Source organism: Mirounga leonina, unplaced genomic scaffold, assembly GCF_011800145.1.
Source record: "Mirounga leonina isolate KUSES-001 unplaced genomic scaffold, KU_Mleo_1.0 Mir_93, whole genome shotgun sequence".
Taxonomy (NCBI): domain Eukaryota; kingdom Metazoa; phylum Chordata; class Mammalia; order Carnivora; family Phocidae; genus Mirounga; species Mirounga leonina.
In genome coordinates, this window is record NW_023270854.1 from 42,947,907 (window position 1) to 42,960,550 (window position 12,644).

The following is a 12,644-nucleotide window of genomic DNA, read 5'->3' on the forward strand; positions in this document are numbered from 1 at the left end:
GAAGGAAGGAAGGAAGGAAGGAAGGAAGGAAGGAAGGAAGGAAGGAAGGAAGGAAGAAGGAAAGAAGGAAGGAAGGAAGGAAGAAGGAAAGAAGGAAGGAAGGAAGAAAGAACGAACTGACCTTTATGCAATTTCCTGCAGAGAGTTTTCCCTGAGGTCAACCACTTCTCATTCATAGGATGTTCCATGACCCTTTATAGGAAAAGGCATATTTTTTTTCCTTCTTTGCAAATGCATTTTTCTTTAAAGGCCTTCTTCTTTCCCTTCCCTGCATCATTCTGACACCTGAATCCAAGTAGGTAGCTGAGTACCAAATTAACAGAATCCTCAGGCACTGGAAGAGTGAGCGTGAATTTCCCCTTCTGCTGGCTGCCCCTCTGCACCCCACTTCCAAGGGCCCAGCTACTCCCCTTTAGGGGACATTTAGGGTACACTCTAACTTAAGGACTTCTTTTTAATAATACTCTTTACTCTGGTACTTTTGGAGATCTAAATGTGGCATTATTCTCTTCATGAGCATTTATCGAACCCCTTTGTCTTTATTCTGTTTACTAAAGGTTTAGGTTTCGGGAACTTAGGAGTCACGAGTTTAGTTGGATTCTTTTTTGCTTTGGTAGGAGAATACCTAAAGTCAAGCCCTGGGCACGGATGACTCTCTGAATTTTCTTTCCCCATTTGTAGAACAGAAATAATGATTTCCACTTCAGGAGGTTATTGCTAAGGCTAAAGTAGATAACCTAATCTTCAGTAACTTGTTCAATGCCGGGCATGCAACAACTATTAATTTATTTTCTTTTGCTCCCAACAACTGAATACAAAGTCAAATTACTTAAAGATTTTTTGTTGTGGTGGTTGCTGAACGTTATTGCTGCAGCAGGCTGGACATACTTCTATGTTTCCTGCCTATTTTCAAGTTTTTTGAAAAGTTGTAAGGTATTCACCATATAATTAGTCTGTGAAAATTTAATAAGCATTTATACTGTCTCTGTCACTTTTAGGTGTCCTAGGAAACAGAATAACCAAGACTCGCTGTCAGGAAGCCAAAATGAGTTTACAGTCTACTTACAGAGAGAAGATTTAGTCACATGAAACCATTAATAAGTAGACATTATTTCTTGTAATAATCCTAATGAAAATAAAGTGCTAATATGTGCTTCCATGGACAGGAAATGTAAAAACAAATAAGAGTTAAAATTAAATTAAAATAAAAAATTTGAAGCCTTCCCAAATGAGGGCATTGGCTGCCATCTTCTAAAGATCATCCAGGTGGACCCTATGCCCAAATGATGGCCTGGCTCTGGAGCTGTGGCATGGAGAATGGGGGTGGAGGAGCTTTCCAGAAAAAGTGGTGAGCATGGGGTTTGGGCTGCAGTGAGATAGGGGAATGACTGAGAAATCCAACTGGGTCGAATATGTTTTAGAAGATGATGTACAAAAATTACCAAAGAGATCAAGTGACCAAGAGCGAAAAGAGCATTGGACACCAGATGAAAGAGGGTATATAATATTATTGATAGTAAGCATGGAGGAGACCTGGCTGAGCAACAGAGGTTTAGTCTAGGAGTAGATGCTCAATGACCTGGAGCAGGGAGAAGACCTATAGGAGGCAGATGCAACAATCCAGGTGTGAATTGATGAGGGTCCATGCTAGAGTGGTAAAAAAGGAACAAAAAAGTGCAAAGGTCTGACCTACGTTATGTTTTTAAGTTCACAAATACCTTTTCTGATATAAAAAGGTGTTTTTATACAAAGATGGTAAGTCTTGAATTTTGCTTTCTCAGCAGGGTTCCCCCAAATCAATTTTACTTTTCATTTTGTCTTTAATAAAAGATTAGCAGTAGATGGCATTGTTCTATAGAACAGATTACCTATTTTTCACTTTTAAATCGCATGGCAAGTAAGATGAGGTAAATAAGTATCTTTTGGGATACTTCTACTCCGAAGACAAATATTCTGGTTTAACATAATTTAGTGTGAGTTATAACTTCTTTTTTCAAACTTTATTCTTTTTTTTTTTAAAGATTTTATTTATTTGACAGAGACACAGCGAGAGAGGGAACACAAGCAGGGGGAGTGGGAGAGGGAGAAACAAGCTTCCCGCCAAGCAGGGAGCCCGATGCGGGGCTCGATCCCAGGACCCTGGGATCATGACCTGAGTCGAAGGCAGACGCTTAACGACTGAGCCACCCAGGCGCCCCATGAGATACAACTTTTATTTTCATTTTTAAATGTTTGAAAAATGAAGGATGATATATGTGGGACTATGTGGGAAATAATATATTCAGTAGTTAAAGTATTTTATTATTGTTATCAAGGATTTTATGGTTACTAAGGGAAATAAGCTTGCATATTATTTGGCTGTGATCTTGTGCGCATCTCAGTGAATTTATATTAATGAAAACAAAAGAACTCATCAATCCATATGTGGAGTGGGAGTTTGAAAAATTTACTTAGATATTTGAAAAATGCAAAAAGTAGTATATATTTTGTAATGTGTACCTATTAATTGCTTTCCAGAATATATCCTATGTACAAATTGGGGTTAGGACATAACATCACATGTTTACAGAAATTTAAAACATTGTTTTTTCTTTGCTCCCTTTATGCTATTCCCAGAGAAATTTTCCTCATAAAGAATGATTGAGGATTTCAAAGGAAATCATCTTCCTTAGAGAATATTTTTATTATTTTATAATTTTACTTTGGCTTGACTGTGTTTAGTCCTACATTTATAAGCATGTGGTTTAACTTTTGTGTTGTTATCCAATGAGACATAAGCTGATTGATGTTGCTCTTTTTTTGCACTTTTTTATTATGTTAATCACCATACATTACATCATTAGTTTTTGATGTAGTGTTCCATGATTCATTGTTTGCATATAACACGCAGTGCTCCATGCAGAACGTGCCCTCTTTAATACCCATCACCAGGCTAACCCATCCTCCCACACCCCTCCACCTCTAGAACCCTCAGTTTGTTTTTCAGAGCCCATCGGGTTGATGTTGCTTTTAAGAAAGCATTGATTTTTTTTTTCAATTTTAAGTCATTACATGTTAAATAAAGATAAGATATATATTTTGAGATATGTTTTATTTTTATGTCTGAACATTTATAAATTGTTACTGCTTCATAGAACTATTATAAGCACCATGAGGATTAGAAATTGCAAATTATTCCCGTTTTAATTACTACTACGGTCTTATAATTCTAGAGCATGGTGGGCATTCAACATTAATAAAAGTTATTGCTTTCTTCCTTGAAGAATTTATTCAAAAATTATAAGTTAAGACTGTGTGCCAGGAAATGTGCAAAGTATTCAAGATAACTAAGAAAATTGGCCCTGACAGTACCTCTCACCGTGAATGTCAGGAATGGCTATAAAACTGTGGTAGTAGAGTTCAGATTGCTACATGAAGATAGAGAACTAGGGATGGTTCCACCTTCAGTGACTCTGGAGCTGGGACGGAAAGGATGAGTGGGAGTTTTGTTAAGGAGTGGCAGATAATATCAGGGAGAGAGGGAGAGCATGGCGGAAAAAACAGGTGTAGCCAAGGGCTCCAAGATGCAGGGGAATGTGGAGGGAGGGGAAAGGCTTTGGAACAAGGAGATTCTGGGGACCAACTCAGAATCATAATCTGGTATCTTTAGTATGAGAATTCCTTTAATAATGTAAAACTGAAACTTCTGTGTTTTATGCGTACCGCGTTTTACCCTTTAACCTAAGCGGGACCCAGACTTAGACATTTCTGTGTTTGTATTATCATGTGACTTGTAGGTTTGTTATCTCTTACAGTGAAGTTCAGCAACTGCAATGGAAAAAGGAAAGTCCAGTATGAAAGCAGTGAGCCAGCAGATTTTAAGGTGGATGAAGACGGTATGGTGTATGCTGTGAGAAGCTTTCCCCTCTCCTCTGAGCATGCCAAGTTCCTGATATACGCCCAAGATAAGGAGACCCAGGAAAAGTGGCAAGTAGCAGTAAAATTGAGCCTCAAGCCTACCTTACCTGAGGATTCAGTGAAGGTAGAGTATCCAAACATGGCTTTGGAGTTATGTTTTAAAAATGAGATTTATACAGTTGGAACTAAATAGATGCTTTGCTTTATGTCACATTGGCCAATATTTGAATTTTTATGATCTTCAGCCACTTCAATATTATTTTGTTGGTTTTTTTTAATCTTACCTTAGACTAAATATATATTTAAGCTATCTGAAATTGTGTTTGAAATGGTTGTTTATACTTTGAGATTTGTAACTTAATTTAAATTAGAAGTAGTTGTTTGTTTTAAGTTTCTTTGAAGCTTTACAAGCTGTTAAATATAACCCGAAAATAATTCTTTGCAAGATGTCACTAGTAAAGTCTATTAAATGGGAAGTACAGATATACAGTAGCAATAGGAAAGCATTTCTAGCTAGGAGTATTGGGTTTTTGTCTTGTCCCTTAATAATCAAATTGGGGAGTATGAATTATTTATACTACTGACCTAACTTCAAGGAATGATATACTCCCTCTGGTGGAAGCTGCTGTGAACCAGAATAAAAGAAGTAGATAGACTTCCAACAAAGTACAGTTTGATTAAATTCAGCAAACATTTACTGAGCACTTACTTTGTATAAATCACTATACTAGGAATTTTTAATAAGATACAATAACTTCTTCAGTAAAGTTATGATAACTATTAGTTTCTGAATATTCTAATTCGTGTTAATTCGAAAAAAATATGAGGAGACACGAAAATCATCTATTTTGAAGTCCATAATTTCATGAAGTATAACTATTACATTTTGTAGACTTATTGTACTGTGGGAGATAAGAATACGCACGTTCACTTCTGCTATTTAATTTTAAGTGTGACATACACACCCACAATCAAATATGAGTAAGTGTATTTGTGGAAAGGATATCATTTTTCTCTTGTCCCAATGTTAGACTTTTATTATGTGAAATGTAATTTATTAATCTATTAACTGTTAAGGGAAATCATGTCATTTGGGGACTACAGAGGGAGAAACTGGTAACTAATTGAGTGAAAAGATGCTTTTGTTGTTGATGATTCGCTGTGTTCCAGCAAACTAGCTTGGATATTTTCATGAAGCAGCAAGGGCTAATGGCTAAAATGTCTACAGATATAAGGAGAAACAGAAGAAAATGTTGACATCCAGCAGAGATTAATACCCAGTGTGCAAAATGGGTCATCTACAGCATCCATCATGGCTGACATAGGTTTAGAATAATTACAGCATTAATTCTGTGGGATTTAATAGGGTCATAAATATTTGAGACATGCCTTAGCAGTATGTATTAAACTTCTCTTGGAATTCAAATTATATTTTAGCACATCAAGATCTAAATTTAATGTACAGTAGCACATTACCTGAACTGTGGTTTAAACTAATGAGAGATGTATAAAAGGACACCATTAAATTTTGCTCAATATTAACTCCTACCTAAGATGGTTATAGAAACTGCAAATAGTTTACACAGATGTGCCACATAATAAATTGTTTGGAATTCAATCCTTCAATGATCAGTGTAACCCCCAAATTTTATGGTGTTTTCTATTATTTTAATAGAGGGATGAGGAGAGGGCCTCCAGGTGAATTTTCTTGTTCAGAACAGTGAACCCTACACTGTCAGGTATCCATTGATATTGCTGTCTTTCAGAAAATGTTTTTCCTAGTACTCAGCAATGTCTTGTATTTTAATGCAAAGGAATCACAACAAATTGAAGAAATAGTATTCCCAAGACAAGTGACTAAGCACAATGGCCACCTACAAAGGCAGAAGAGAGACTGGGTTATCCCTCCAATCAACTTGCCAGAAAACTCCAGGGGACCTTTTCCTCAAGAGCTTGTCAGGGTAGGCTGGCACAATTTTAATTGTCTCCATGGCATGTGTCAAGTGTATGTTAGAAACGCTTTTGTCTGTTTTATCACAAGATAGACTTTACAACATGTATTAAAAATATATTTTTTTGCATAGATGAAATGTCTATAGTGTTGTATAGAGCCTCTTTTTAAAAAAAATTGTTATCTCAGATTATGTGTAAGTAGAGCTCTCTGTGGGTCCCCTACACCACGGACGATGCAGTCTGTTGAGTGTGTGAATACGTAAGCCCTAACTCCAACATGCATCCACAACCCAGACCATACCCTTTCTCACAACACACATAAACACACACACACACACACACACACACCCCTTCACTTCCCTGTCTGACAGCTGTGCTCTCCATGATGATCTTTGCCCTCTACAGATAGCTTTTGAGCCAAAGAAGAAATAAAGGGGCAATCATTGCTAAAAAGGCCAGCACCAAGTGCATGTGAGAGTTTTTTAAAGAAAAAAGGAAGTGACCTCTGATACCATTAACAGAATCCCTGGGGCTGTGCAAAGCCATAGGCTTTTATAAATCTGAGAAGTAATTTTTTTTCAGTTACTCCAAATGTATACCATCAGATGTGGAGAAAAAAAATCACAGGTAGCTGTGTATGTTTAGTAAAATTAGCTACCCATCGTTTATTACAAAAGGAAAAAAGACAAAGTTATTGTGTATTTATTTATTTGAATGTAGATGTTTGTGTGCATGATTAATTTAGCATTCCAATACATACTTACTGAAAGCTGTATTTTTTAATAAGTCATTTTTTTGTATTGCGTATTTTATTTTAATGCACATTATAATTCAATTTAACAATGAACAACATAACCCCCAAATAAAGGCTTTTTTTTCCTACTTTAATGGACAATGAGTAAAAAGAGAATTTTGCCTTAACAAGAAAAATAATAAACTAGATTCTGTTACTGGGTTAAGTATATTTACCTACTACATAAAGATCTGTTATTATCACCTGCAAAGGTATTGCCAATTGGCGCTTTCTCTGAGCTGTTCTTCTTCCTCCCTTTCTATAGTCTTTTCCTATGTCAGCTCACCTATAAACTTATTTTTCTGGGGAATTATTAGATTTGGAGGAAAAGGCAGTGAGCCTATAGTGGGTTGAATTTTTGAGAGCATAAAAATGTATTGTAAAATGATCTCTTGTATGTTTTGTTATTAATAAAGAATTTGGAGTAATAGGTGCCACCTTAAAATGACACGGAAAGCTTTGGAATTGCAGTGAATAATGTCACTATAATGCAAGTGCAGAAATCTGACTTCCAAGCTCACCCATAACATTAGAGTTCCCATGTAAGGTTGTTTCACACTGTGGCCTAAACAGTTATGTCTTCTCCTAACTGATACAAAAAGGTAAACAAGTTTTATTTCAATTAAATTGGACACCTGTTCTTATGTTAAATATCATAACCTATAATCTCCCTGGATACAATTTGATGCAGTTTAAAAAACTGACACTCCTTAAATTTGACTTTTTGGCACTGCTCCTAGCGAGTGTTCTTTTAGAGGTTAATACTGGCCCTAGTCTTTCCGGTGATAGGTGACATCTCTTTTTGAAGCTTATCACCAAGAAGCTAGGATGAGAGAAAGGACTTGTTTTCTGGGAAGAGACGCTGTTAAGTTTGTAACTGAAAAAGGGCATGAGGTGTGGCATGTCCTGTCCTGATAAAGAGCTCGTTTAGTCTCCCATTTAATATGATTGTCTTCTTGATCCTCAGATCAGGTCGGATAGAGATAAAAACCTTTCACTACGGTATAGCGTAACGGGGCCAGGAGCTGATCAGCCTCCAACCGGTATCTTCATTATCAACCCCATCTCAGGTCAGCTGTCAGTGACCAAGCCTCTGGATCGTGAGCTGATAGCCCGGTTTCATGTAAGATTTCAGCCCGCTGATAATCTGATGTATTAATACTCTTCTAACTGTGTAGAGCTTAACGTTTGCCTCTTAACATTGGCCTTAGGGCTTTGATACTGACAGGTTTAATACCAGAAGTGAGCTTTGTAGCCTTTTCAATTTGTTGTAATGATTTCATTGTTTTTATAGGATTGATGAATGCTTAGGGTAAAAAACAAACAGTGCCAAAGAAGAAAGTGAAATTGCCAAAAATCTCCTTACCCTTTACATGTTGGTGTGGCTAAGGACTTACAGGAACAAATTTACATGAAGGAGGTCAAAATTGTTGCCTGTAAATTATAGAGATCACAACACTTTTAATGACTGTATAGTATTCCATTAAATGTGTAGGCTATAATTTTACACTTGATCTTAGCCAAAAGGCCAAGAAGCAATTAGGCTATAATTTTAATGACAGTTTCTTACGATTTCAATAGACATCTGTGTTCGTCATCTTTATCTATTCTTCTTGGTCTGATTGTTACCATGAAATAGTCTTAGAAAATGGGTAGTACATTTTAATTTTGTTATTTGTTGGCTGTATTCCTTCCAGAAAGATGTGCCATTTTGATGTTCCCAACCAGAAATTGAGATTTCCCTTTCTCTCATAACCCAACCAACACTTGGTTTCATCAATCTGCCAATCTGAGCAATATTTTCTTAGATATAGTATCTTATTATATTTCTTATGTTCATTTTTATGCTCTTTATTTTTCTGTTTTATCTGTTTTCTTGGTGAGTTATCACAACTTTATGTATATAATTTATATGTTCATATTTTTAAATATACATATATATTTGAAACTGATTTTTCCAATTTAAAAATACTAATTGTAGTGAGTGTTTTAAAACTCAAGAATTACCTAATATTAATCAAATTCCAAGAGGCATTTTTCTTTTTTTTTTTTTAAGCCATGCTTACACATTTCCTGGAACAAGATTTCAACAATTTTTTCATGAGTTTAATATAGAAACCTAAGTTGGTCTTTATTACTTCTCCAGTTTCTGCATGAATAACTAAAACTTGCAATGAAATTATCATTTTTTTAGACAGAATATATGCGCATTATAAAAACTTTCAAATAATGCAATACTAATGAGAAAGTAACAATGATTTGTAATCTCAGTACGTAAAACCAACCTGTTTATTTCTTTTTTTTTTTTTTTGGAACACTTTGGTGATATGCTGTAGGATGTTTCTCTTTGCCTAGATTCATAAATGTATTTCTTTGAAATTGGCATCATTCTCTGAAACCAGCTTTTGTCACTTTTGCAGTCATAAGATTTAGCATATTTCCATGTCAGTAAATAATTATTTACTTATAGCATCATTTTCAATTGCTTCAAATTATTTTGTTGAATGAATGTAATGTAATTTTAACTAATTACTTATGGGTAGACATTTGGGTAACTTAGTTTTTTAATTTTATTTTGAAACTATAAATAATGTGGCAGGGAACATTTTTTTGTACATTTGCCCATTATATCCTTGGAATAAATTCCTAAACTTGGAATTATTTTAATAAATATAGTGAAGTTCTCTAGAATGGTTGCATTATGTTGCACTACCTGCCCACTGTGTAGGAGATATACTTTCTCCACTCTATTCTCTTACTTCTCGAACTGTTATTTGCAAAGAAATGATCTTAATGCTTTAAGTTGCCTACGTTGAATATCTAATCAGAGTGAATTTCCTATTCCTGTTCTCTGTTGAATTTTGTTTTTTTAGAGGTGGGGGGAGGGGCAGAGGGAGAGAGAGAGAGAGAGAATCCCAAGCAGGCTCCATGTCCAGTGTGGAGCCCAACATGAGGTTCAGTCTTATGACCCTGAGATCATGACCTGAACTGAAATCAAGAGTGGGGCACTTAACCAACTGAGCCACCCAGGCGCCCCTCTCTGTTGAATTTTCTTTTGGCTTGTTTACTTTTTATTCTTAGTGTTAAGAACCTCTTATCTATTAGGGATGTTAATGTTTAATTTGTCATATATTATCCTTTTCTGTTGTTTGTTTTTAAACTTTGTTAATAATTTTTACCCTACTACAGTTCTTGCATTGTAAAATTAGTTGTGTTTTTCAATTTTATCAAAGTCTTGTTTTAGAGATGGTTATAAAAGCCTTCTCTACTCCAAGATTCTAATCTCCCCAATTTTATCTGTTATATTTATTTATTTATTTATTTATTTTTGCATCTATATTTTTAACCTCTGTGCAGTTTATTTTACTAAAAGGAGAGAGGTAGGGGCGCCTGGGTGGCTCAGTTGGTTAAGCGACTGCCTTCGGCTCAGGTCATGATCCTGGAGTCCCGGGATCGAGTCCCGCATCGGGCTCCCTGCTCGGCAGGGAGTCTGCTTCTCCCTCTGACCCTCCTCCCTCTCATGCTCTCTGTCTCTCATGCTCTCTGTCTCTCAAATAAATAAATAAAATCTTTAAAAAAATAAAATAAAATAAAATAAATAAATAAAAGGAGAGAGGTATATAGATCCACTTTGTTTTTCCTTTGTAGATAGCCAGTTGTCCCATGTATTGAATTAGTATTCCCAGTGGTTTATCATCGATACTTAGTCATTCAAAACTTTTTATTCCATATATGCATGTGTTTGTTTTTAGACTCTTACCCTGAACAATAACATATTTGTTGAATTTTTGCACTTGTAAAAACTTTTTAAATTATTGAAGTTTTGAAAATTGTTAAAATATTGATATGTGGTAGAGCAAGATTCCTATAGATCTAAACAGACGAATAGCATATGAGAAATTTTTAAAACTTTTTCAAGGGTGCCTGGCTGGCTCAGTGGGTAGAATATGAGACTCTTGATCTCGTGGTCATGAGTTCAAGCCCCATATTGGATGTAGAGCTTAAAAAAATAAAATGAGAGTTATTCTTTAAAAAGGGAGGGTGGCGCCTGGCTGGATCAGTCTGTAGAGCATCTGACTCTTGATTTTGGGGTCATGAGTTTGAGCCCTACTTTGGGTGTAAAAATTTTAAAAAAATTTTTTTAAACTCTTGAGTACTACTCAGCATTCCCTTCTTCCAAAGGACTTGATTGTTTCATCAACCAGTTCATCAACCAGGTTTTTTTTAATCCTTCAGGAACATGTAATGCTAGTGCTTTTTATATTGTTCTAAACCATAAAGATATAAGTAAAACTTCCAAACCTTTCATAAAGACAAAATCTCATTAATAGGGAAACTTGATAAAGATAGCACACGGGAGACCAGTCTCTAATTAGACTAGTCTTGGATTTATGAATATAAATAATATCAATACAAAAATTCTAAATAATTCTTCCTGTATGAAGTTTCATTATCTGAACTCCTGTGGTTAAAAACTCAGATCAGTTTTGGGGTCAACTCTTGCTCTGCAGATTCTTACTGCCAGCACAGAAAAGAACGATACTCATAAAAAAAAAAAAAAAAAAAAAAGAATCAATTATAGAATTGCAAGGATGTTTCAGTGTGAAGATGTATTAACATGTAATGTATTAAATAAGTGAAGGAAAAAGGATTATTTTATAGCTGTTAAAAGGCAATAATAAAATTTACATTGTTTCATGTGTTAAATAACCTCTAAATTTTTTAAAAAGGGGATATGTTGATGCTTCTTTAACTTGATGAAGCATATCCAACAGAAACCATTAGCCAGCATGATACTTCACAGGAAAAAAACCACAGAAGCATTCCCATTAAAAAGTAGCAATTCAACGGAACACTACACAGCTATTGAAAAGAATGTAATGGATCTCTATGTGCTGGATTAAAAGATTTTGAGGATATTCTGCCAAGAGTAGCTGAGTGACTGTATTAATTTAAAAAAAAAAAAGATAAAATTTTTAGAATACCTGTAAAACTGAGAACTCAAGCTTGGGAGAGGAACAATTGTCTTATATACTCACACACTTTTAATGTTGGCGAGTGACTTTTACAATGAAAACAAAAACCCACCTAGTGTCAAAATTCCCTAAACACATTTAATTCTAAGTTCTCTTCTGTTCTTTTAATCTCTACGACTACTCTGTGCCCAGTACATTTTTAATTACCCTGACTCATATGTACGGATTTAGCAAAAGGATTTGGGAACTGGACAGAACTGGCTTTGTCTATGGGCTCTGTCAAGAGACAGAGCAAAATCACTTAGCTTTTCTGAAGCTCAATTTCTTCACCTTCAAGCACTTATCATTTCTGCCTCACTCTTTTGTATATGGATCAAATGAGTTAAAATCCATAAAACTGAGCACAATGCCTAGCAAATAGTAAGTGTTGGCTTTTTACTACAATATCTATCCTAATCACATGAAGTTTGGCTAACTTAAATTTTTTTTTAAGATTTTATTTATTTATTTTGGTGGGGAGGGGCTGAGGGAGCGAGAGAATCTGAAGCAGACTGCACACCCATTGGGGAGCCCGACACAGGGCTCAATCCCAGGAACCTGAGATCCTGACCTGAGCCGAAATCAAGAGTCAGACGCTTAACAGACTGAGCCACCCAGGTGCCCTGGCTAACTTAAATTTTGATGGGGAGAGTAGCTTTTTCTTCAGTTTCTCTGTTCACCCTTGCGATTTTGGTAGCATGGTGATTGTATATTTTATCTTCTCACTTGAGACATAAAAGTGTTAAATAGTTTTGTTTTCTAATTATTTTTGCAGTTGAGGGCACATGCAGTGGATATTAATGGAAATCAAGTGGAGAACCCTATTGACATTGTCATCAATGTTATTGATATGAACGATAACAGACCAGAGTTCTTACACCAGGTTTGGAATGGGACAGTTCCTGAGGGGTCAAAGCCCGGTAAGTTTGAACATAATAATTCAGAGATTCAGGAAATGCTGTGTAATTCAGCACTGGTTATAAGCA

At 35.5% G+C, this 12,644-nt stretch overlaps 1 protein-coding gene across 1 annotated transcript in view; it reads left to right on the plus strand.

The window, feature by feature from the left end:
* Positions 1–12,644, plus strand: part of CDH2 (cadherin 2) — a 209,055-nt gene that overhangs the window by 145,231 nt on the left and 51,180 nt on the right. The window contains exons 3-6 of the mRNA XM_034995826.1: positions 3,795–4,021; positions 5,712–5,858; positions 7,611–7,766; positions 12,434–12,578. Of these exons, the coding sequence (XP_034851717.1) occupies positions 3,795–4,021; positions 5,712–5,858; positions 7,611–7,766; positions 12,434–12,578 (675 nt within the window). The remainder of the gene's footprint in view (positions 1–3,794; positions 4,022–5,711; positions 5,859–7,610; positions 7,767–12,433; positions 12,579–12,644) is intronic.